At 40.6% G+C, this 26,887-nt stretch overlaps 1 protein-coding gene across 1 annotated transcript in view; it reads left to right on the forward strand.

The window, feature by feature from the left end:
* ARMC3 (armadillo repeat containing 3) overlaps positions 1–21,137 on the forward strand; it is a 91,928-nt gene extending 70,791 nt beyond the window's left edge. Inside the window, exons 15-19 of the mRNA XM_011227013.3 lie at positions 606–707; positions 1,130–1,225; positions 12,353–12,553; positions 14,618–14,780; positions 19,954–21,137. Coding sequence (XP_011225315.2) covers positions 606–707; positions 1,130–1,225; positions 12,353–12,553; positions 14,618–14,780; positions 19,954–20,163 — 772 coding nt within the window. The 3' untranslated portion in view covers positions 20,164–21,137. The remainder of the gene's footprint in view (positions 1–605; positions 708–1,129; positions 1,226–12,352; positions 12,554–14,617; positions 14,781–19,953) is intronic.
* Positions 21,138–26,887: the final 5,750 nt, after the last annotated feature.

Consider the following 26,887-nt stretch of genomic DNA (forward strand, 5'->3'; position numbering starts at 1 on the left):
ACATAGTAAAGACCATGGAATCACCACCAACGTGGGTTTCCCTCTGACTCCCTTTTACCTCTCAATTCCAGATGTATTTCTGTAGTCAGTGCTGGTAACATGAAGTAATTGAAGAAAGTGTAAGTAGATAGGAGCAAACCAAAACGAATTATGTTCACTGGGCTCCACAACTGTATGCAGGACTCTAACAAAACCAAAGGTTTTGTTCTGTTTTTGTTTTTTAAATATAAAATAAGAAGTAAACAGTAAAGCTAAAAATTAAAGCTTCAAAATGCTTCCTTAAGATGGTCACGTATATCTATGTATCTGTCATAATTTATTTTATAAAAATATTTTCAGTTCCAGTTCATGAACAATATTCTCCTTTATGCTTTCATTAGGTCACNAAGATGGTCACGTATATCTATGTATCTGTCATAATTTATTTTATAAAAATATTTTCAGTTCCAGTTCATGAACAATATTCTCCTTTATGCTTTCATTAGGTCACTGTTAAAAGTCAGCTCCAATTACGATTTTCTAAAAAAAAATCTGTTTTGCAGGACCAATCCAATATTGACAAAGTATTTTAACTTGTGTATCATTTCAAATATGTAAAATTTTAGTTCTCCACCTCCATCTATGGAAGATAAGTCATCAGATATTGGTTATGGACGGAGTATTTCTTCCTCATCTTCTTTAAGAAGAGCAAGCAGAGAAAAGACAAAGTAAGAAAATGGTATTTTGTCTGTATTCCAATAATTCTCCCCTCAATTTGGGAGTAAGAACAAATTTAGATTTTGGCAACTTAACTCTTTTCATTCTCCTAGTACTATAATTTCATAATTGCGTTTTTAAATTGCTATGAAAAAGATCTCTGGGAAAAGGAGGCTCTCCGTGCTATGTGCTGCAAACCTCCAGGGAGCCCTGGAGCACAGGACTTAGGAGCTGTGAGTTGGCTTATTATCTGTAGCTAGAGTCATGCCTGGTGCCGGCTTCATGACGGGGAAAGGAGCCCAGGCATGTCATGGCAAAGAGACGTGCCTTCCGAATGACGAAATGCCTTGTAAACGTACTGTATTATTTTTTATATGATTGAAATCGATGATGAGTTTTTCCTTGTTCTAAGAAAAAAAAGTTTTCATTTTAGTACTGGATTTGGATCTCCCACCGAAGACAAATCAGAACCTACTTCCGGGCGAAATACAGCTGTCAGCAAAAGCGCCACTAAAGAGAAGGGATCAAGGTAGGACATGTGGGACTGTATTCTGTTCCTACGATCATCACGTGAGGTTTTGATTCCCCACTGAAGTTGGCGAATGGAAGGGATGGCCTTTAAATAGGAAGCTTTTCTTACAGAATCAGGATGTCATATGAGGCCAGGCTCATGCAATGTAATTAAAAAGTCACTTCATTTTTGTCTCTTACAATCTCTTGAAAACTTAACCAGAGGAATTTCTTCTCCTGCCTCTGGGTGAGAACTCAGGTCACTTTGATCAACTGTACAGTCCTACAGACACTTGAACTCAAAAACAGCAACAACAGTCTCTGGCCAGTCATTTAAAAGTCCAACCCTATGTCATGATCAATGTAAAATGACCCCTCTGCCCTCCCCCAGCGGCTCCTTTGCGGGTGGTGAGCCCCACACGCTGGAGCGCTGTCCCTCTCCCTCTGCCTTGTGCCTCCCCCAGCGCCCCCGTCCTGCTCCTCCAGAGAAACCTCTGACCCTTCAGGAGGCAGCAAGATGGAGGAAAGGGAAATGGGACCCAGTTCTTACTTGATGGAACAATTAGAATGTGGTTTCATGCTTTTTAGGCCTGGCATGTTTTAAACATGCTTTCTATATGTTTACATATTTTTAAAACTATTATTTCTCTAATGAGCACTTTCCTGGATTCCTCAAAAACCCACTTGGTCCTCTTGCCACACTCCATGACCCTTTAATTATTGTTGACTTAAGCCCTTCAGAACCTCTGTGGTATTGGAGGCTGCTTGGCACACATTTCGAGCATCCGCTTTCGAAACGGAGACTGCCCTCTATGGTCTCCCGAGGACCAGAGAGTGGTTTGCTCTCCTCAGACCTCAGAGCTGTTTCTTTTCTATTTCTAACTTCATTCTCTATTGTCAGTCCCCTTTGCTCCCTATTCTCGTCTCTGCTTCTTATCTGCTCCTATTGTTCCAGGACTGATACTTTTTGCTCTTCCCTCCCCTCCCTTCCCTTTTACCCTACCCCTCCCCTCCCCTTCCCTCCCTACCCTATCCTGCCCCATTTCCCCCCATCTTCTCTTCCTGTCTTTCCTTTCCTCCTTTGGCTTCCCTGCGTTTTACTTCGACTGCCTGGAGAGCTCCTTGAGGACAAGAACATGTTTTGATTTGAGTAATTTTTCTTTCCATCCCTAGTATTTAGCCCAGGGCTTGGTGGGTATACAGAGGCATTCGTGTTTATTCAAGAGAATAGAAATCTGAACATTTGCAGGAAAGGGTATTTTTGACAAGGTCCACCCTTACAAGCTGTGTGTCTTGAACACGTTGGTTACCATCTCGTTGCTTGTGTCCCTTCATCAGTAAAATGGACATGATATAGGGTGTTGCGAGGATTAAGTAGATTAGCACGTGGAAAGTGCATAGAGCAGTGCCTGGCACAAAGCAGACGCTCAACAAATGTTAGTACCGCTGTACGGAACAGGTGCAAGGAGCCCAAATCCACTCCACCCTTGTAGGGATATAGAGGAGTCTCCAGGTGCCGATGCGGGAAATGCAGCCAGACCCTAAAGGACAGGAGCTGGGATGAAGTCAAGAATTGTAGGGTCTCTGTCTCTCTCCCTCTCTTTTTCTCCCTCTGCATGTGGGTATCTTATTTACAGATGCTTTGTTATTCTCCTTGACTTCCTTTTGGTTACTGCTTCACCCATAACCGTACCTTATATGTGACTTCAGTTTGCCGTGGGACAGATCTGGCTCTAATGCCAAGCAAACATTCGGTTCTAAAGCCCAACAACTATCAAGTTCTTATTTGTGACAGAAACCATCTTATCTTCAGAGGCCAAAGTATTGGCTGGCTTTGAGGCAGGTGTCTCCCTTTGGTCTACCCAGCCATGGCCCCGGGGAAGAATCCGCCTCCTGCCCCCTTGATAAGGGAAGGGTAGGCCACTTGTCTGATGGGTGACCATGTGTATTTTTCCCTCTGGGCCTCTGATACCACATCAGCTTTAATCTTTGGTGATTCTACTATCATATCATCTTAGTTTTCTTATAGCTTAGTCTGGCTCTTAATCCTAAATCTTTTGGGGGAGAATGGGCAGTCCTACTGGGTTGAAAGTTATTTTGTGTACTTGTAAATATCAAAATGCTGATATTCAGGAAGGAGGAAAAAGAGAGAGGAGGAAACAAATCATGAGGGACAAGATCTTAACTAAAGAGAACAAAATGAGGGTTGATGGAGGGAGGTGGGAGGGGGATGGGCTAGATGGGTGATGGGGATTAAGGAGGGCACTTGTTATGATGAGTACTGGGTGTTATAATGATGACCCACTGAACTCTACTCCTGAAACCAATGTTGAACTGTATGTCAAATAACTAGAATTTAAGTAAATTTTTCAAAGTGCTGCTCTTCAGATAGCCATGGGTTTTTAATTACAATATTTGATAGTTTGACTTTTCTGTACTACTTGGAAGCACTCACATCTTTATCTCATTTGATCCACACCTTCTTGTCCTATGGACAAGTCCCCCTCTTCTCTGGCCCTTTTTGCTATATCCTCATCTACCCATCACAACTACCTTACACATTGATATGCTCCAGGATTCTTCATTTACTCCCTTTCTCACTCTCCATGGTTTTAGCTACTGCTGATACTTATATACCCCTCTCCTGAGTCCAGCCTTCTCTCCCCTATCGCCCGTAAACAATGTGTTCCAAATGAAACTCATTGATCCCCCAACTCCCAAACCTCCTCCTCTCTGCCCTCGGCTCTTGAATGTTACCACCTTCCCGTGCACTTGTTCAAGCCTAGGAATCATCTTAAAGTCCTTCTCCTTTCCACCCTACACTGAATGAGTCTCAGTCCCATGCACTAGATGTCTTCAGTGTCTCTTAGGTCATGGTTTCCCTCCATTTTCACCTTTACCTCCCCAGTTCAGGCCTTTGTATTACATCTCAAGACACTAACCTCCTTATTATAAGATTCTTCTGCGTTTTATATAGGCCCCCACAAACCCATCCTCCATGCTGCCCCCTGAGTTACCTTCCCAAAATGAAAGGCTGATGATATTACTCTGCCTAAAGCAATGATTCCCTGTCATCCTCCCGATGAAGTCCAAACAGCAACCATGGCATCCTGCTGTAAGAGTCTCACATGTCTTGTATGCCTGGCAAATTCCTACTCTTCTTCATTCTCCTTACGTATTTTGTTTCTGTGAGGCCTTCCCTGGTCACCCCGGGTTAGGTATTCTCTTCGTGTTCACTCCTTCACGAATTCAGGTAATCTTACATATAACCTGAACTACTTGGTGTTGATTTATTTGTCTTTCTTTCTAAGCAATGGACTACTTGAGACCTGGGACCAGGCCCTTTTCATTTTTATAGTTGTAGAGCCTGGAATAATATCAGGAACATCAGGAACAGTAAAGAAACATTTATAGATTAAATATTCACAAATAATTTCAAATATTGAATGCTGGTTGTTGAAAGAAATAGAGGTTTGATCCCCTCCCAACATACCCCAGGAGAATGAGTATAAACAAATGAAGATAATTCTTTCTTCTCACACCATTTCCAGTCTCCTCCTTGTCCCTGCCTCTTCTTCCCACTTGAAGATAAACCCTGATGTACTCCCAACATTCAAACAGATTGTTAGTATGAAGGAGAACACACATTTTGTGTTCAGACAAAATCTGTCCTTGGTTTTCTTATCTCTAAAACAGAAACAATTCCTGCCTCGTAGAGGTGCTGTGAGAGTAAGTAAAATGATGCTTATCCAGGGCCCAAACCATTGCCTGGCATACTTAAGTAATCAGTGTATGTCTGGTCCTTCTCCCCTCCTATTCCGGGTCCACTGGTGGCAATGGATAGGTCATAAACTTGTTGCCCTGTTGTCTGTCTTTCGGTAAACCCTTCTTGTCTTGTGACTATTAGTCCTTCGGATCTCTGGAGATAGAGTAAAACATTTTTAACTCTATTCATCTGAGAATGTCATAGAGAATGTTTAATGTTAACAAAAAGTTATTGAGAGATACTGACAAAGAATGAGNCATTTTTAACTCTATTCATCTGAGAATGTCATAGAGAATGTTTAATGTTAACAAAAAGTTATTGAGAGATACAAAGAATGATGAACCATCTTGGACCACAAAGTGGCTAAATTCTTGAAAAGAGGAGGAGAGATGGGATGGGAAGCAAGCAAATCAATTCTGTGTGTGGGGTGGCCTAATATGGACAAGGAAAGAATGATTTTCTTTCTCCTCATGAATATCATCACCATATGCTACATAAATTAAAATCCTGAAGCCACAGGCTCTCACTCGGTGACCAGCAATCAGATTATTTTTTTGTGTGAAGGTTTCAGTTGTACTCTCCTTTGTGGGAATACACTCATGGGAGAGATGATTAGTTTCCTCTGTATACAGCCGCCATCTTGATACTTTCCTAGGCTTCACTGAAGCCAAAAAAATCTAATATGCCCTCTGAAGCTTTTCTTTATAAAGACCATTCCCCTTACAACAAACATTTACTATATGTATTTGTAAATGTATTGTAAGTTCTATCTGTACTGTATTTTTGTATTCAGACCAATTTTCATAAATATTTAAGTTGACTGCGCCTGAGTTTATTATACACACTTAAAAGTTTATTGCTTTTCTGTCTCTATTTTGTTTCCTTCCAGTCTGTTCATCTCTGGTGTCTTTTCAAAATTTACAACATGTACTTAAACATTTCTCCTGTTCAGTCTTGATCTTCATCATAATGACTTCCTAAAACATTTTTACTTTTAAAATAATTTCCCTCAACCCCTTTATAAATCTTAGCTTAGCCATTTTTTCCCTTCCCCCCAAATCTTGACTGACTGCAAAAGTCTTTCAGAAATGGATATTGTCTCTTAATCACACTTAACATCTTATTCACATTTAAATACCTTCTCACCTTCTTTCCTTGAAATCATTCATTCATTCAGCAAATCCTTACTGTTCTAGGTGCCAGGAGTTGTTCCAGTGTTAGAGATATAGCAATGGACAAAACCTCTGTTTTCAAAGAGCATACATCCTACTGGGACATTGACAAATAACAAAATAAACTACAAACACACACACACACACACACACACACACACACTCACGCATGCACACATGCATCCTTCTAAGCCCAGAATACATTGTGTGTCCACTTTGTACGATCCTCTCTTCTCATTCTTTTGGAATAGAATGGGTGGAACAGGACCGCCAGTTGGGATAGATTTCTGGAATGTCTTGAGTTTCTTATTTTTATCACTCATGTGGAATTTATCGAATGCTACCAGGCATGGTGATTATTTTTCATATACCAAAATCTTCCCACCTAAATTGAAACCCCATGTGGGCCAGATTCATGACTTATATTGCTCCCAGCAGCCTTGCCTTCTAATTTATTTGTTCAAATAGTTGGTGTCAAAAAGGAGCAAGTGATTGACTTTTGAAAATCTGAAGCCAGAAAAATCTCTCTCTCTCTACTTAGCTACTTTCCTTCTCATCCACCTATGAATATAAAAAATATCCTTATTGCTTTGGATTCCTTATTGTTTTGGATTGTTTGGATTTAAAAGTTCTGCAATCTTTAATCACAAATTAATGTTCTTTCTGAGGATTAATTTTACAAGAGCTAATTTTGTAATTTCTGAGCACTTGTTTCCACATTTACTTAGAAATGAAATTCCCTTAAGTATTAAAGCCCTTATTAACACAACTGGGCAGACTTCATGGCAAGGAAGGCCAAATGAAATACTTCTGCATACAGCAGTGGGAAACTACAGTTCAGGTGCTCCAGTAAGTTATCCCTTTTTAATCACTCAATAAGATTGCCCTCCATGATGCACTAAGCCCTGTGTGCTGGCTACCATCTTCTATGTGCCAACGATTCTTCTTTCTCCCGGAAGCACACTCAGTGAGAAATACACCTGCTTTCTTTGATAGGTGGCTCTGAGTCAAACTGTCCAACATTATAAAACTACCCTGTAACTTTAGAAACAGGTAAACCTGATTATGCTTCCTGCCATTCTAACTGACCTTTCCAGTGGTAACTCCCAGCTTACTAAAATCTTACTATGGGTGTGAAGGTGTTTCATTTACAAGAAAGAAATCTTACTATGGGTGTGAAGATGTTTCATTTACAAGGAAGGAAGGAAGGAAGGAAGAAAGAAAGAGGAAAGAGGAAAGAAAGAAAGAAAAAGAGAAGGAAGGAAGGAAAGAGAAAGAAAGAAGAAAGAAAGAAGAAAGAAAGAAAGAAAGAAAGAAAGAAAGAAAGAAAGAAAGAAAGAAAGAAAGAAAGAAAGGTGTTTAGATGGTAGAGGTGGAAAATTCTAATTTTTGCTTAGAGATTTTACCATAATATATGGTTAGTGCATTTAATACATGATTAGACTCTCTCATTTACTTAGCTATAGTAAATAGGATATTGAATCAGAAAATATAAAACTTGGTGTGCCTGGGTGACTCAGTCGGTTAAGCATCTGCCTTAGGCTTGGGTCACAAACCCAGGGTCCTGGGATCAAGCCCTGTGTCAGGCCTCTGCTTAGCAGGGAGTCTGCTTCTCGCTTTCAAATAAATAATAAATTTTTTAAAAAGAAAATATAAAACTTTCAGTATTTGTTATGATTATAGAGTTTTGTGCAATTCTCCAAAAGCATTTAATAAGATTATTTTTGTATTTTTTCCTTCAAAATAAATTAAAGAGAAAACTCACATGGCCTTTAGCTGATCCCCCCTTTCATCCTGTATTTCAAGAAATACTTAAAGATAATTCCTGCCCCTAATTTACTGCTAGTGGAACAGACTGCTCACTAGTTGCAAAGACATAATTTAGGAAATTCACCTGACCTAGCCCCATTTTCTTGGCTGGCAGAGGGAAGACATGTATATTTTTATATGATTTTATATAAATTTATATATAAATATAATACATATTTATATATAAATTTATAAATTTATATATATGTTTATATAAACATATATATAATTATGGGCAAGATTTATCATAGCAAAAGATATAATACAAGAGCTGCAGGGAAAAAACGCACTTAAGCAAGGGCTATAGAAGTCATACAGAAGTTTCCTTGTCCTCCCTCTCTTTCTGCTAGCATAGCATAGGATCTAATTTTCTTGTGGGAGATAGCTCCACCCAAGGAAGCCCACCTGAGTCATGGGACCCAGAACTCATAAAGGTGCAAGGTCCAGTTTCCTATAAGGAAACTCCAGTTTGAATGATGGTACATTTCTCTCAGGCAAGAGGGAAGTGGCATAACATTTCTCAGCTGCTAAAGGAATCAACCATGTGTTCTCTCTCTGGGGAAACTATCCTTTAGCAATGAAGAGCTGGATGCAAACACATTCCCAAGTGAAGGAGAACAAAGAATTTATTGCCAGCAGTTCTACCTTTACACACTTACTAGTTAATAGAAGTTCTTCAGACAAAAAGAAAATGATGAAAGAATCTGGAAGCATCAAGGAAGAAAGAAGGAATAGCAACAAGAATCGAAATATGGGTACATACAATAGGCTTTCTATTTCCTCGTGAGTTTTACAAATCATACTTGATCGAAACAAAAATGAATAAAGGTAAAGAGAGAAATTTCATTTGAAATTAGCAATGAAAGAGTGAATTATCATCACAAACCTTACACATATTGAAGGATAATGCTATGAGCACTTTAATTCAGCCACTTAGATGAAATGAACAAATTCACCAAAATCGCAAACTATCAGGGCGCCTGGTTAGCGCAGTCGTTAAGTGTCTGCCTTCGGCTCAGGGCGTGATCCCGGCATTATGGGATCGAGCCCCACATCAGGCTCCTTCGCTGGGAGCCTGCCTTCCTCCTCTCCCACTCCCCTGCTTGTGTTCCCTCTCTGGTGGCTGGCTGTCTCTCTGTCAAATAAATAAATAAAATCTTAAAAAAAAAAAAAACAACTGCAAACTATCAAAACTCACCAAGGATGAAATAGATGACCTAAATAGTCCAGAACTATGAAAGAAATTGAATTCATAAAACCCTTCCTAAAAAGAATCTCCTGACCCCAATGGTTTCATTAGTGAATTCTGTTAAATGTGTCAAGAAGTAATACCAACTCTGAGCAGTCTTTTTTTCAGGAAATAAGGGAGAATATTTCCCAATCTATGATACCAGCATTATTCTAATGCCAGTATCAGACAAGGTGGTTATATAAAAAGAACATTACAGCTCAGTATCCATCATGAATACAGATGTACAAGTCCTCTATGAAATATTAACAAATCAAATCCAGTGATACATAAAAAGAATAATTCATCTAAGAGGAGTTTATCCCAGGAATGTAAGGCTGGTTCAATATTTGAAAATCAATCAATGTAATCCACCATAGTGACAGTATAAAGAAAAAAAACCACATGATCATATTAATTGATGGAGAAATATCATTTGACAAAATTCAACATTATGATAAAAAAAAATACAACTATCAGTGAAATAGGAATATAAGGGAACTTTCTTGACCTCTTGAAAGGCATCCATGGGGGCGGGGGGGACTACTGATTATAGCATACTTAACGGTGAAAGACTGGATGCTGTTCTGAAAAGATCATGAACAAAACAAGGATAACTATTCTTATCACTCCTATTCAACATTGTATTGGAAGGCCTACACATTCCAATAAGGCAATTTTTAAAAGTATAAAGATTGGAAAGTGAGGGGAAAAAAACAGTTCCTATTTGCAGACAACAAGATAGTCTAAATAGAAAATCCTTAAGGAATCTATTTTTTAAAAAACCTCATAGGACTAATAGGTGAGTTTAGCAACAGATCAGGATATCAGGTCAACACACAAAAATCAATCATTTTTCTATATACTGTCAATAAAAATTTGAAAACCAAAAATTTGTCAAATACCATTTTTAATAGCTTTAAATATGAAATATGAAATAAAGTGAACAAAACATATATTGAGAACCATCAAGCACAAAGGAAATCAAAGAATCACTGAGTGAAGAGCTATACCATGTTCATGTATTGGAAAACTCAACATAGTAAAAATGTCAGTTTTTTCCCAAACTGATCAATAGATTTGGTATAATTCTATTAAAATTCCAGCAGGAATTTTTGTAGATATAGACATGCTAATTCTAAAACTTTTATGGAAGGGTATATAAAATAATTTTGAAAAAAAAAGAATGAAGTTGGAAGAATCTCTCTGATTTAATGATTTATGATAAAGCTGCAGTAATCAAGATATTGGTGAATGTGTCTTATATGCATTCTAAGAAGAATGTCCTTTTTTGTGTCTGTTTTAGCCAGCAGTTGACCCAGTTGATTTCTTCTTCTTTTTTTTAAGTTGTATTTATTTAAGTAATCTCTACACCCAACGTGGGGCTCGAACTCCTTCCCCAATATCAAGAGTCACATGATTTTCTGACTGAGACAGTCGGGGGCGCAGATCCAGCTGCTTTCAATCTTCAACAAGTTTCAGCCAGTGTTCTGCGGTTGTCATTCCACTGTCAGTCCAGTCTCCAAAGGCTTTGCAGTGCTGTTTGGAGCAGTCCTGACTGTGTGCTAACTAGTGTCCAGTTTAGGATTTGGGTGGTGGTCAGTCCCATTGTTCCATCCTCAAAATCTGCGATGTACTGTTTAGGGTCAGAATCATGTGTTCACAGCTTGGGGGTAAGCCTAAGAATTCATAAATACCTTAATTTTTTTTCTGAGCTTTTCCTTCTTCATGATCTCCCTTGTCTTTGTTTCCTTGGGGGTTTCTTTTCTGGTCCTCAAGCCAGGAAACTTTATTTACCCTGCCCTGCTATACTCTTGCCCCTACTGCCTCTATAGCTCCAGCCAAACAACGTAAGGACTGAGTGAATATAAAGTTATTTTAGGTTCTTATGAGATGCTGATGTCACCACTGCTGCCACTGTCACAGGACTCCTTAGAGGCTGCGGCACAAGAGAATGGAGGGAAGAAAAGAAAACAACAAAACACAGCTTTCCTCCGCTCTGTCTTTCCTGTTTCTCAAGAGGGCTTCCCCTTGAGCTCTCTCTGTGCTGATGCCCGCTTCCAGATTTTGAGCTATGTCAGTTTGGCTTGGAGAATACTGGAGGAAAAGAAAAAGATAAACTCGCCATCTGTTCAGTAATCATTCAAAAGATCTTCTGGGATCTTCCTGCTACCATTTGCTTTTCAGAGTCTTCAAGTAGCTGTTGAATCCTGTCCAGGTTTGAGGGACTGTGTTCAGTAGGAGAAACAGGGTTAAATGTGCCTACTCCATGTTACCTGGAATGAGAACACATGTCATTGCTTTTGTTCAACTCATAAATTAAAGAGGGAACCAGTAAGATGTTAATATTGGCCCAAAGGACATTTGAGGAGCTAGGTATTTATATCCAATTTAATTAAGGAATGTTAGAAAAAGATCACTGAGTTACATAAAAAAAGAAAACTGGTTAACATCCTACAGGACAATAAACTATAACCTCTGGCAATATCTTCTCCATCGACAGAAATAATTTGCATCTCTACTAAACAAACACTTACATGTGAGCTAACACATTCTCTAACGTTGAAACTATTAATTTATAGAACATTTTAATTAAACAGCATCTTTACACTTTACGAAGTACATTCCAGTTTCCCTAAGTACAGAATTAAGCACATTTCCCTAGATAAACTTTAGGTTAGTCTTCACCCCTGCATGACATGGAAATTCCATGTTAGCCTTATTTTGCTTTGTTTTTTTTCCATGTTTTGGGTCATTTTTCGTAAGAACAGTGATTCAAACTCTTCTTGCAGAAGATCTCAACCAAAGCAAGAGATGATGTAAGACTGGTTTAGACTCCCTGAGGAGACAACCTATTTTTTTCCCAATTCAATAAACGTTTGTTACATACCTACTATGCACCAGACATCTGGCTAGGCAATTGTACGCAAGACCAGTGTATGATTTTCATAATGTGTATCAATCATGTAGTGTTATCTTGAAAGTTAATTTCTCTGACATAATATAGAGACTATAAAACTCCATCGTTGTCATCAAAAATTTGAAAACTGCATATGATACGGTCGTTAAGGTATAAAATACTCTATTTCTGGGGTGCTCTTCAGATGAACTCAGAGCGCGCTTAGTGCCTATTTATTTTGTGACTTTGATTGTTGCCGTTTCCTCTCAAAGGAAAGGCCGAGGGAAAAAAGAAGAGGAGAAAGTGAAGGAGGAAGAAGAGTTTGTGGTAGCCCCAAAACTGACCGGGGAAGGGAGCCTCGATAAAGAATGGTACCCTCCCTCCGACCCGGACTTCTGTGTTTATGTGTATGAAGTGACCAAGTCAATATTTCCCATAACCAATATTAAGGAGCAGATCGAGGCTCTTGCAAAGTAAGTGGTCTCTATATACGTAGGCATTTTAAGTTTCTGAAGCAAAGTTTTTGATTTTAGTGGTTTGCATTTTTTAGCCCATTTCCAGCTAATGACACCATAATTACTGGCCCCCCCACTTCTGACCCTGAAGCAGAAACACAATAAATTGAAAAAAAATGCCCAATTTCTATTTTAGCTCCTATTTCCACCAAGAATCCGAGCTAGGAGCTAGAAATTGCTTAAAGAAAAATGCTTTTGTCATTTTCTCCAGCTAAACCATTAAAGGCATCGTTCAATGTGATCCTGAAGAAGTTAGGAATGAATCAAAAGTTTGAAAATTAAATGACTCCAAAAATAAAAAAAGAAAGAAAGAAAAAATGAAATTACTCCTTTGGGTGCCACAATTTAAAGGAATCGTATTGTGAATTCTCTGTAAACTCACAAATTATTTTCTTCTTACTATTTTTTTTAATTTAAATTCAATGAATTAACATATAGTGTATTACTAGTTTCAGGGTAGAGTTCAGTGATTCATCAGTCTTCTGTAACACCCAGTGCTCATTCCATCACGTGCCTGCCTTAATGCCCATCACCCAGTTCCCCACCCCCACAAAGTATTTTCTAATACAAATAACCATCACTGCCTTTTAGGTCAGATGTCTGATATCTTACGTTTCGCGTGGCTCTTGAGCGAGGGTATGCGCGTTCTTAGGGATGGCTGTTGGGGCAGGCTCGACGCTCTGCGTACGCCAGCGACGTTGCCTTCTTAATTAGAGCATTTAATGTGAGTCCACTAAGAGAAATCTGAGAGCTTCATGACTTGGTAGCTGTAAGGGATGAGGAACCTCAGGAAGTGGAGGGTGGCCTCCGTCACTGGCACCGACAAGCAGTAAGTGAGCTACTGGATCCTGCAACAGCTGTAGTCTCGGCGGGAGCTTGTATCTACTCCAAGTAGAAGTGCATTGCTCTCATCAGACCTGGATGTGACAACCGCAAGAAACAGAGCCGCCAGATCATTGACTTCTTGTCAGCCGGAACTGGAAGAGAGTATTTTTGGCGACCGAAGTTTTCCTGATGCCCTTGAGAAGTGATGACTCGAGCAGAACTCTGATTTAGCTCATTGTAGCATTTGTCAAACGTCCTCATGCTTTGTTCCTATCAGAAATACTTTTCATCATTCCCAAATTATTGTTTTTTTAACCTGAGCCCCTTTCGAGGCAAGATCCCGGAATTCGTCCCAGTGCCTTTGGTGCCCAGCATTCATTACAGGACGCCTGGTGGGGTCCTTGTGACAGCTCTCTCCCCGCCCCTTTCTCTGTTTTTCGCCACTGTTGTTCTTTGCTTGATCCTACATACAGCAAGAGGAAATTCTTTCTTAAAATTTGCGATTCTGCCTTGACTCCAATATCTGGTAGCCTTCATCGATGAACAGAGGATTTTTGCTGGTGTGTTTACCGACTTCTTCAGGGAGAGCCTCAAATGAGGAGGAAACCCCCAGGCATAGTATACCACCCAACTTACTTAGTTTTCCTTTTGCCCCCTTCCTCTCGCCTCTCACTTAAGTGTTACATAAATGCCTCTCAATCAAAAAGATAAGACGATTAAAAGGAAAAAACTTATAAAAATTGAAAATATTTGGGAATCCAGTGGGAAAATTCCTATGTGTTTGTATTATCTCTGAGTTCAAATTCCATAAAAGAAGGACTGTACGTTAGTACAATGCCTTGGATTTCGGATTGAAACGTTTGAAATATTTTTCAACAGCAAGATAGAACTTTAAAACTGCATTAATACAAATTTAGTCTGATACTGATTTGTATCTTGTTATAAATATTGGGAAAATTAGCATTCATTTCTTCCTTTGTGTTGAATGAAACTGTTAGAACTTCGGTTTATACATGATAGTTTGAAGACAGTAGACATAATGTTAACATGCTTATAGTAAGTTTAAAAAGTAAAGCAAAAAATAAAACTCGGAGGAAATACAGTTTTTACACATACTATTATACATACAGTTACCCTCAAAGCATCCAGAATGAGTTATTAAATTTGATTGATTTGATTTTAATGTAATTGACACAGGTATGTGGCAGAAAAAATGGGCGGTAAAGTTTCAAAAGAGAAACTACCTGATTTCAGCTGGGAACTTCATATAAGTGAACTAAAATTTCAACTTAAATCCAATGTTGTACCGATTGGACTGATCAAAAAAGGAATCTTCTACCATCGAGCTTTGCTTTTCAAGGTACTTAAGATGTTTTGCCTCATTTGCCAGTAGGTAAAAATGTTTGTCGTTCTCATAATGGTGTGAGCCATTGGCTAACATTTAACTGGTTGATATTAATCCCATCATTTAGAGTTACTTCTATTTGAGGTATATATGTACATGTGTATTTGCCAGACTATCGAAAGCATATTCATTCAACATTTATCATACATCTGCTATAGGCCATGGGCTCTTCTAAGTATCTCTAATGTAGAGATACTAAAGTGACAGCCCCTACACCCGGTACCTAAGCCCGACTTGTGGGTTCTAAGGAGATGTCAGGAAAAGTTTCAGGGGAGGAAGTGATATGCAGCCTGAGTATTAGAGCCTATGTAGGATTTCAGCAGATAAGGAAGACAAGAGCATTCTATTTTTTTAAAAGAGTTTATTTATTTATTGGACAGAGAGAGACACAGCGAGAGAGGGAACACCAGCAGGGGGAGTGGGAGAGGGAGCAGCAGGCTTCCTGCTTAGCAGGGAGCCTGATGCGGGGCTCGATCCCAGGACCCTGGGATCATGACCTGAGCCGAAGGCAGACGCTTAATGACTGAGCCACCTAGGCACCCCGACAAGAGCATTCTAAACAAAGCAAACCTTTTATACAAAATAACAGAATGAGAGCCCCTAGTCCATCTGAGGAGTGTAGAGTAGTTTGTCTGGATGAAGGAGCGATGAGGGCTTGGATGAGGCTCATGGGCCAGATCATAAAACACCATGTGAGTTTGCTCTTGACCCTAAAATCTGTGAGCAACTACTGAAAGTTAAGGGGAAAGCAGTAACATGATTTTGAAAGACCACTGAGGCAACAGAACGGGGAATGAATTAGAGCAGGGGCAGGACTGGAGACAGGAAGACCAGTTGGAAGGTCCCTGGAGCAAGAAACACTGGTGACCTTTACTAAAGCCATAGCCGTGAGGATGTGAAAGAAGGTGTGAATTTACAGGGAGATTTAAGAGATACGGCTGAAAACAGCTGGTGTCTGCCTGGGTGTGGTATGAGGGATTGCAGGAGAAGAACAGGGTGATTTTCAGGTCCTGGGTGGGGCAACTGGTAATGATGACATTATTCACTGAGAAGGCAACACTAAAGAAGGATCAGAGTCAAAATTTTTCTCCATTGTGTCAAGTGTCTGGATTATAATAGGACCTGCAGAAACAGTTTCTGAACTGTAGACTGAATGTGCAAGATTCCTACCCCCTCCCAAATACCTCCAAACCTCTTTACACCCATGTGTATCTTGCTTCCAGTTCTAAGCTAATTGTCTCTAATCCAAATGCCAATCTTCCCCTATTTTCTTGGATTTCTTGCTTTATCAAACTTTCTCGTCTTAAATCTCTTTCTCTCTTGTTTTTCCTTTAAAATCTTAAGTCTATACTATTTAAAGAGGAAATAGAAATCTTTTCTCATCATAGCTACACCGACTCCTACAGCTCTTATTATTAGCGCGACCACCGTCATTTTGAGCTACGTGTCCACCACTTGACAAATGCAATTGTGTAGAGTCTCAAAAATGCCAAAGGTTGAAATTACTACCTTTGTTTGAAAGGCAAGAAAACTGAACTCAAAGAGGGAACTTACCCAAGGTCAACCAGAGGCCCCGCTGGAACCCAAACCCATGTCTACCTGAGTCAAACCCACCACGTTGCTTCTGTCTGTAGATAATTCTCACTCCGGGTCAGAATTCAGAGTCATCTCAGCACCTTGTCCCTCCTTGCCACACCTCGTTTTTCTCCTCAGCCCACTGCAGCCTGGCCTGGGCTCCCTCTCAGGAAGGACCACGGGAATCTATCGTCTGTCTTACTTGATTATGTCAAAGAATTTGTCACTGACCCTTCTTGTTCCTTGACACCACTCTTTAGTAACTGTTGTCCTCTCTTTCCACCTCATCTCAGTCACCTTTGGTGACCTCTTTTCCTCCATCCCTCTTCAATGTGGGGGTCCCTTACGGTTCCAGCCCCAGCTTCTCTTTTCTCACTTTCTGTACGTCATACGGTGAGGTCCTCCTGTCACATGGCCTTAAATGCTAACTAACTGCCTAAGGCACCCCGATTCTTTCCTCTGTCCCACAAACCTCTCCTGATTCTTGACCTGTGTGTCTGCACTCCAGCTGGCCGCTCCCAAGTGTCTGATAGGCACTGTATTGGCGTGCTCGCGCTGCTCTCACAAAAGACCATACACTGGGGGCCTTAAACAATAAACATTTATTTCTCACAACTGGAGGCTGGGAAGTCTAAGATCGAGGTGCTGGCAGAGTCAGCGTCTGGTGAGGACCCTCTTCCTGGTTTGCAGTGGCCACTTTCTGCCTGTGTCCTCACATCCCAGACAGACAGGAGGCTCTGGTCTCTTCCTCCTTTACAAGGGCATTAATCCTGCAGTGGGAACTCCATGTTCTTGACCCCCTCTGAACCTAACTACCTAAAGGACCCACCTCCCCATACCACCCTACAGGGGATCAAGGTTTCAGCATATGAATTTGCGGGGGGGGACACGAACATTCAGTCCATCGCATTATGCCGAACTACAGTTCGGAATCACACAATTCAGTAGCTGGGTCTTGCCCTCCCCTGACGTCCTGACCACCAATGCCCACTGATAAAATCTCTTATCCTTCCACCCTCCTAAATCATTCCCTCTTACGAATACTTTTCATCCTTCCTATTTTCTTCCAGTTTGTTGCCTCCTTTTTGGCTTTACTCTTCCCCCTTGGCAGCCTAGATGAATCATCCATAGGCCTTATAATTTGCTCACTAACTTCCCTCACTTTCTCGACACCATCCGTCCTCCCAACTGCCTTGCCAGTACCTCCCCAGGCCACTCATTTCCAGCTCCTGGTCACAGGCTTTTCCTTTTGTCCTCAGCGGCTCTGCCCCACATCTGCCCTTCTTTCTAGTAACACTTTCATCTCTGCCTCTTCCTCTGAGCAGTTTCCCACTTCGCAAAGACGATGGAGACTTTCAGCTGGGAACTCATTCAACTCAGAGGGAGGCAGTAACACCCTGAGGTTAGGAACTCAGACTCTGGCGACAGATCCCCTGGCTTCCAAGTTAGGTCACCACTTACAGTGACCTTCCTCGGGAAAATGATCTGACCTCAGTTTTACTCTCCATAAAATGGGGAATGCGATCGTTATCTATTTCACAGGATTATTTTGATGATTTAAAGTGCCTTGACATGGAGTTAAGAGAGCAATAAATATTATTTCAGAAAACATGTTTATTTTTGACCCCACTAGACAATGAGTATAAGAAAATTCTAGAACCAATTCCAATGGAGGAAGGGGTGGCAGGTCCGGGGGGGGCGGGGAGCAGGTTTTATACATCCAAGCAATCCTCAGACATCAGCTAGGTGAATGCAGCTCAATTCTGACACCCCCACCTGGAGACAGCGTCAGATCCCACAGGTTACGGGCTCAGTCCTGCCACGCTGCCCCCTCCTCACCACACACACTTCAGCCAACCAGTCACAAACCCACGGCTGTTGTCTGTGCTTCTGACCAGCCAGCTCTGGATTGGAGGTTCCCAAGAACACAGCTTCCTCAGGGTTGATTCATTTGCTAGAGGGGCTCACAGAACTCAGAAACTTTTTACTTAATAGATCACCAGTTTATTATAAAAGGATATAACTCAGGAACAGCCAGATGGAAGAAATGCTTAGAGAAAGGTATGGGGAGAGGGCTTGGAGCTTCCTCGCCCGGTGCTGGGCGCACCACTCTCCCTGAATCTCCACTTGGTCCCCACCTGGAAGCTTTCCAAACCCTAGCCTTTTGGGTTTTCGTGGAAGCTTCATTTCACGGGCATGATAGATGAAATCATTGCCACTGGTGGCTGATTCAGCCTGCAGCCCCTTTCCCGTCCCTAGAGGTCGGAGCGGGACTGAATGTTGTAACCCTCAACATAAGATTGGTTCCCCTGCCAAACAGCCCCCATCCTTAAGTGCGGTCCAGAAGTCCCCTCATTAACATGAGGAAAGACACTTTTATGGTTCTCATCACTTAGGAAATTCCAAGGGTTTAGGAGTTCCGTGCCAGAAATGGGACAAAGACCAAACACGCATTTCTTCTTATAAATGACAATACCACAGGATGCCATCCATGTGGATACTGCTGTATTCGAGTTGACTGTTTACCAGGCAGGCTCAGACTAGATAGGATGGAAGGCTCTCAAAGTGACAAGCATGTCTTAATCATCTTGGTCCACTCAAGAAAGACTACCTGGCGCCGTCAATATGTAGCAAGTAATCAATAAATCACATTCATGCATACATGAATTATGAAAACAACACAATTCGTGCCTTCTACTGGGAACGCTCGTGGAGTGCCTACTCCGTGCGGCATGCCTAGCTGTCAGCACATGGCGCGGATTCATTCCCTTCCTCTCCATAACCACCCTGCCAGGAAGGAGATTCTGCTCTTGTTATCGTCATTTCTCAGATGAAGAAATGGAAGCACAGAAAGGCTGAGTCATTTGCCTGCGGTGACAACAACTAGACAGTGGCTGAGCCAAAATTCAAATCCAGGCGGTCTGAGCAACATTCTTAATCCACTACACTGAGGCTAAGAAGTTCCAGATTATTTTCAAGGTACTTTTTAAATAGCTTCGACACCAGGACAAATTGAAGAGAGCACTTCCAAGGAACATAAGCCACTCCGGAAGAAGCGGCAGCAGGCAGCCCAAGAAGGACCGACCCGCCCGCTCATGGCCCGGTCCCCATCACACAGAATAAATCGGCAAGAAAGAGGTACCCACCAATTCGATCCCTCCATTCAATCCCACTGCATATCACACCCACAGAGCAGCCTAGAAGCATAGAAAGATTGATAGATGCAGTAGTGCTGAAAGCCCGCGGAATAGCTTTTCTCCAATGACGTTATCAATCTTGTGCTGATACAATGCGGTGTAACTGCCTGAAAAATGTCACTTCCCAGCAGGACCTACACAGAGATTTTGAGTCTACAGGATCTTGGGGAACAAGGGAACTTAGCACATTTTATTGGCTCCTATCACAATATTGCACATTTTTTTCAGCCTCCTTTCTAGCACTTCTTTGCAAGAGTTGTATATTTCACCTTCAACAAGGTGGGTCTTCCAGCTAAGGATTTTTCTCCGCCCCTCTCCCTCCTCACTTTTGGTTGATCTTGTGTTTTCTCCCACAGGCGCTGGCTGATAAAATTGGCATCGGCTGCTCTCTGGTTCGTGGGGAGTATGGCAGAGCTTGGAATGAAGTTAAGTTGATGAATGAATCTTGTAAGGGACTGATTGGGGCTTTCCCTCCCCCTGAGGTGTATATCGTTGACCTCATGTTCCATCCAGGCGGGTTGATGAAGTTAAAAAGTAAAGAGGCAGATCTTTACAGATATCTCTAAGCTACCAAATGAACAAAGAGGGGTTCACACAAGACATGCATTATATACACTTCTTGTGAAGTTCACCAATTGATTTTATTTCTTTAAATAAAACTATTAGAAATGTTCTCTCTGTGTGGAAATGAGGACACTTGAATTGCACTTGGTGGGGGTTCTGATTTCAGGCTCTTGGCAAGGGTTCAGTCTGATTAGATCATATTATGCTCACTGTCCCTCATGTAAAGTTTATTATTGTCAAAACTAATCCCCCCACTATTTCCGGAGGAGCCTCTCTGCCCTTTGGGAATCGTGTGGTGAAACACCCAGCTGCTGGCCACCCACCAGTTCCTGGGACAGTATCGCAGCCTCATGCCTGTCATTTTTCACCCCCAGAATGCTTCGGGAACACTTGGTTAAATACATCCAATAGTATTTTATGTCTTCAGTCACCTGTCTCATGTTCATAAAGTCAGATTATTGATAGTTCAAATATTTATAGATGGATTTCAGTATTACAAATTCCTTTCTAAAAATTTTTTGTTCACGTTTAAAAAAACGTATTATTAAGAACATCTAATATACTTCACTGAACTAAAAATCTTTCTAAAACCTATTCCCATAAACTGTGTTTGTCTTTTATCCTGTCTTTGTTTTACTTGGAGATATACCTCCACTTAAAAACAATTCTGATTTGGTTTTACACGTTTTCATACTGGGTCCTGAAAATAGTTGTTTTGAATTTACATACCCTAAAAATTCTTTTTTTGGAAAATTTTAAATATAGAAAGAGAACAAATCTTTGTGAGAAATTGTCATCTTAGTATTGAGAATGAAACAGGGAGCAAACACACATTTGAAAAGATAAATAGAAACTAGTAATATGATGACTGTCATAAAGTTTATATATCCTAGCCTGACTTCAAGTTTACTGTAATCATTTTACTAGAAGGTTTTTAAAAGTCAGCTTGATTTTAGAAATTAAGGCTGAGATGATTCTGTACGAACTGATGTGTAACTTCAAAGAATTTGTATTTCCTTATTTCAAAATAAAGTTCTTTATATCAAATGGTGTGGTAATTATATTTATCACGCAATTTCGTGAACTGGAGCACAGACTGTAGCATGCAAACCCATCTAAGCATTTTCGAGTCTGTTTTGATCCAGAACACATTCAAAGTGGATTACAAAGATATGTAAGATGTAACAAGATAAAAATAAACGAAAAACAGGCATAAGTGTTGGAAAGAAAGTTCAACAAGGCCAGGAATAAGCTTCAAATTCAAATGCATCCATGAAAATCCCATGCATTTGTTAGCAGTGGATGAAAATTTGACGTTAAGCTCTCTAGCAGACAATGCAGTGGGAAATGCTATCAGTTACATGATTTATAATAGGGTCCGCTGGCTAAAAGCACAAAGCAGTTTCTCAGGAGGAACAAAGACCAGGGGAATTCCTCTTTGGGAGCTTCATACCGATGACAAATGTAATATAGAAAATAACATCGTTGAAAAACAACCTCCTAGTAAGTTCTGAGAAGGGTTTTTGTAGGCAGTGGCCTAACAGCAAAATGGAATGAAGCGAAACTTCCGTTCAGAGCCACTGTGCTGTGGTCCAGGTAGACACAATATTTTTCAGTCTGGTGCGGGCCAAGAGCCATCCCCCTCCCCTTTTCTCATCTTAGAAACGTTTGTGTGTAATGTCTCTCTCAACTGGCTTCTAGGTCATTATTGTGCAGGTTTGAGTTTAAATTCTATTTTCAGATAGTTCTTTGAAGTTCATCTATTTTGTGTTACCAAAGACAAAACGTTCACAATAGCAACACGAAGTATGAAGTGCCGAGAAATAGATTTAATAAGAAATACACAAGAAAAACTATAAAATTTTAATGAGATCTGAATAAATGAAGATACACATCATTTTCCTTGATGGAAACTCAGCAATATAAAGATTTCAGTGCTCCCCGTATTAATATATACTATCTCATTGAGAATCCCAACACTTTTTCTTTTCTAACCTGACAAATAGTAAACTTTATCTGGAAGAATGAATACATGTGCATGCCAATAATATTTGCAATAAAAAAATGAAGAGGAATTGGGTCCATCATATATCAGAACATATATTAAAAAGCAGTAATAAATTAGTATGGAATGGGCATAAAAATAGAACATTAAGAGTACAGGCATATATTCATATAACACATATATGGATTTATTATTGATAAAAATAGCTTTTCTGCCAAGAGCAGGGCACAATGATAGCCTATTCAGTAAATGACTAGGGAAACTTATTATCTTGGCAAAGGAACATCCTCTCTATTTCTGACAGATACACTAGAAAACATAGAAGAAAATAGCTGACAAGTTTGGCTCTGTAAAACTTTAAATTCCTGTTTAGAAAAATATAGCATTGGGGCACCTGGGTGGCTCAGTCATTAAGCGTCTGCCTTCGGCTCAGGGCGTGATCCCGGCATTCTGGGATCGAGCCCCGCATCAGGCTCCGCTGGGAGCCTGCTTCTTCCTCTCCCACTCCCCTGCTTGTGTTCCCTCTCTCACTGAATGTCTCTCTGTCAAATAAATAAAATCTTTAAAAAAAAAAAGGAAAAAAGAGAAAAATACAGCATAAGCAAAAATATTTCTGTTTGGCAAAATAAAATGTAAGCAAAATCATAGGGAGGAAAACATTGGCAGCATACATAACAGACACGATGCCAATATCCTTAACAAACAAAGAGTTTCTGTAAACCAATGAAGAAAAGATAGTCCACTTGGAGAATAGTTGAAGACAGCAGTGTTTAAATAAGACATCTATACAGTGGCAATAAACAATCCCTGGATCTCAGTAGCTTGTCTTTTATCACATTGCATGTCAAACACAGGTCGGTAGAAGGGGCTCGGCTTTGCACAGTCACCCAAGGACCCAGGCCAACAGCAGCCCCTCTGTTTGGTTGCAGCACTATCTGGAATACATGACCTTCTAAACCACTGCAGTGGGAGGAGAAAATGCCAAGGGTCTCCTCCAGGAATTATGTGCTTTGGGCTGATATAACATGTGATGTGTTAGACCCAGGAAATATGGGGTAATGTCTGGAACCAGGAAGATCTGAGTTAGAATCCTACCCTGTCACCTAAAAAGTGTGCAAACTCTGGCAGCCATTGTGTGGTGAGGTTTCAAAACAATTTATATAAAATAGCTTGTTGCTACTCTGTCAGAATCAAAGGCCACAGTTTTTCTTCCGGAAATCAAACCATTTCGTTAAAAATAATATCTGACTTTTGTTTTTTTTTTAGAGGTGGGGGAGGGGCAGAGGGAGAGAAAGAATCGCAAGCAGGCTCCATGCCCAGCACAGAGCCCAAAGCGGGGCTCAATCTCACGACCCTGAGATCATGACCTGAGCTGAAATCAAGAGTCGGACGCTTCACTGACTGAGCCACCAAACACCCCTAAAATTAATATCTAACTTTTTTAAGCAGCTATATGTGGAGAAATTGACAGGTAAGTAAAATCTTTTCCCCAGGCTTCCAGCTCTGGAGCGGGTGTCATAAACGAGGATTCACGTCTACACTGCACTTTTAGTAAGTACACATCAGATCGCACGTGCATAATTTCCCTGTCAGAGAAGCAGCATTGTCATCCATGAAAAACACTTTTCTAGATGTTCAAAATAATATGCAAAATCGAATGAGTACTGACCTTTTCTTTTTATTGACACAGAATTCTTCAAATATGGTAACTTGTTTCTCAACAAGATATTACCATGCTATTCCTTTGCCAAAGGAATCATCTGGAGATACAACTTCGGGGCTTTTGGGAGATGGTGCATTTTCCTTAGAACTCTTCACAGAAAGCCTCTAATACACACACTGGTGGTGATAGATGCTTTTCCCCCTTTGACTCAGCACGACTAAGGGTAGGATCAACTGACTCTATGAAAATTATACGGAAAATATCAGTGTTTGGGGGTAGAGTCTTAAAGCAATGCGATAGTAACAAAGCACTTATCTACAGTTTAGTATTTAAAAATACTATTCTTTCATTAAAGTTACCTGAATATTGCTATATGGATAACTGGCAAAAGCTTTACTTAGGCTTATACTCTTAAAACCATGAATATAATTATTTTAATAATAAAAGTGGACTTGACTTCAAAGGATAGCCATCAAAGCGGCAGGTGGGAATATATTAATATAATGAATTCAAGTAAAGCTCTTGCAAAACTCAGACAGGACAAGAGATCTGTAGGTTCTGTCAGTAAACAACCCACAAATCACAATTTAAAAAATATTAAGTATTGTTGGAAAGGGTAAATTCAATTATGATTTTATGTATGAATTCAATAGGCTTTTAATATTGAGAGGTAATATATTAGCAGCGGTAAAGGCTTAGATTTTAGAGTCAGAGCTGAAATTAGGTTGTGTGTGTACTTTTTTCTACCTGTGTGACCTTAACAAAATTACTCAACCTCTCTGTCCCTCAGTTTCCTCTTCTGGAAAATGGGGATCACAATAACAAATATTTGCACATTGTTTACTGTGCCAGAGGCTATCTTATGCCTTTGTGTAATCCTTCCATGGACCCTATGATGTACAGGAATTTCGCAAGTAACAAAACCGAGGCTCAGAGAAGTTAAGTGACTTATCCAAAAATCACTCAGCTAGTAAGTAGCAAGTTTCAAAGTTGGACCGAATTTGTCTCCAGAGGCTCTGCTCCCAAATCGATAGGCCTAATAACCCTGCTGTGGAAACGAAATAAGACCATGACGCAAATGACAGAGGACTAGGGGCAGGAAGGGATGTGTACGTATGTGAGTACATGCGTGTGTGTGTGTGTGTGTGTGTGTACAAGTGTGTACATGCCTGTGTTTACAGCCTTCCTTTCTATGCTCACATAATGTTCTGTTCATACCTCTTCAGCACATTTGGGGGGAATTCTTTATTCTACATGAATCTATTTCTTTACATCAGAGGCCACCAAGTGTTTTTTTGTAAAGGGCCAGACAGTAAATGTTTTAGGCTTTGCAGGCCATGGAGTCTCTGTTACAACCATTCAGTTCTGCTGTTGTAGCATAAAAACAGCCACCGATAATGTGAGACAAAAATCTACTTACTAAAGAAGGTGTGGGCCAGATTTGGCTCATGGGCCAGTTTGTCAACCCTTGTTTTCAGTGATGAGCATTTTGAAGGGGTGGACGTGGAAATGGTTAGACTCTCTTTAGCCTTGTCTCTGAGCACCTGGCTAAACATTCAGGGGAGACTCTCCCACTGCCATTTTGTCTTCCTTTATTTCCGTAGGCTCTAAAATGGACCTACTTATATTAATCCAATGGACGCCAAAGCAGATGTCTTATTTTTCTATAAGGCTGAGGACAAATTTGACCTGTCCAGAAAAGAAAAGAAATTTCCCTATCTTCTGAAGTGTGAAGGGTCTGAGGTTTTACCCCAGTGGTAAGCTAACTGCCACAGTTTCGTGGTTGCTGGCATAAGACACGAGACTCCTAGGTCAGAGACAAAGGACTTTGTTACTCATAGCACAGCAAACAGCATGAACCAGTGCAGTGTGTTAACTCTCCTTGCTCCCAAGTGTCATGGGGACAACCTGGATCGACCCAGAAGGATGCCTACAAGTGCAGTGGATTATGTTTCAGGGGGGAGACCCTGGGCTTAGAGAACCCAATCTTTTATAATGGGCAGTAAGCGTACCTGCCCTTTCACCAGAGGGAGACACTAGGTCTTCCCAGGCTGTGTGCCAACATCCTAGAAAAGATAGTCTGGAACAAAGGACAGTTNGGGATGTTGAGCAAATGTTTTGATTGTCTCGTCTTTAAAATGAGGATGTAATAATAGTAGTGACCTCATAAAGTTGCTCTGAGGAATAAATAAGATGGCTCCCGTAACATGCTCAGTACGGTGCTAAACGTAGTAGCAGCTGACAACTGTTAGCTAGTATGCTTTGATCTCCTCCAATGAGACGGAAAGCTATTTCCGGTCTGGCAAACACCTTACTGGCAGAGTTACTAGCACAGGGAATAACTTGAGCGGTATTTGTTGACTGTCTTGACGCTTTAAACTCGCTGACTTTAAAGACTGAAATGGGATTTTCATTTTCATTTGGGTACTTTTGAGTGTAGCCATGTGGTCAAGAAGAGACTGCCATCTCTGATTAGGTACTGATTTCCTTTTACCTTTTAGTGTAGAGGAGATGATGACTGCACAGCCACTTTTGAATTTGTGCGATGGGAAGTGAAAATTCATAAATGCTCACTGACTTTGGAGCTTACGTCTGAAATCAGCCTCAGGACGCATGCGTGCGTTCCCGCGTAACCAACACCTTGTCTACCCGCAGGATGCAACCCGTAGTGATTGCTTCATTGGGAAAGGGTGGAGCATTACTTCCATGGTTTAATGATTTTGTTTTGCTGCTTGGCCCATCTTGCCTGTGATTTTGAATGACTCTCCTTGCATATTTACCTTTTAAAGTAATCTGTGTAGTGAAGACTTCTCAGGCCCTTGTTAACTTGCTAACAGTGCATAAAGCTCCGTATTGGCTAGGATCTTGCCATCATCCAAAATCTGCAAAGGAGCAGGCCCTTGTTCTTACAAGTCCCCAGTAATCAGCATCTGCTTTGGGTATATTTCAGTCACGAGTGTCTGGTTTGACCTCAGGATGATGAGCTTAGAGCCATCAATTTCTTTTTCCAGCTCATAGGTATCAGCCCCCAAATCCTGCAGACAGTCCGACTCTGATT

The sequence above is a fragment of the Ailuropoda melanoleuca genome, chromosome 15, assembly GCF_002007445.2.
Source record: "Ailuropoda melanoleuca isolate Jingjing chromosome 15, ASM200744v2, whole genome shotgun sequence".
Lineage (NCBI taxonomy): Eukaryota > Metazoa > Chordata > Mammalia > Carnivora > Ursidae > Ailuropoda > Ailuropoda melanoleuca.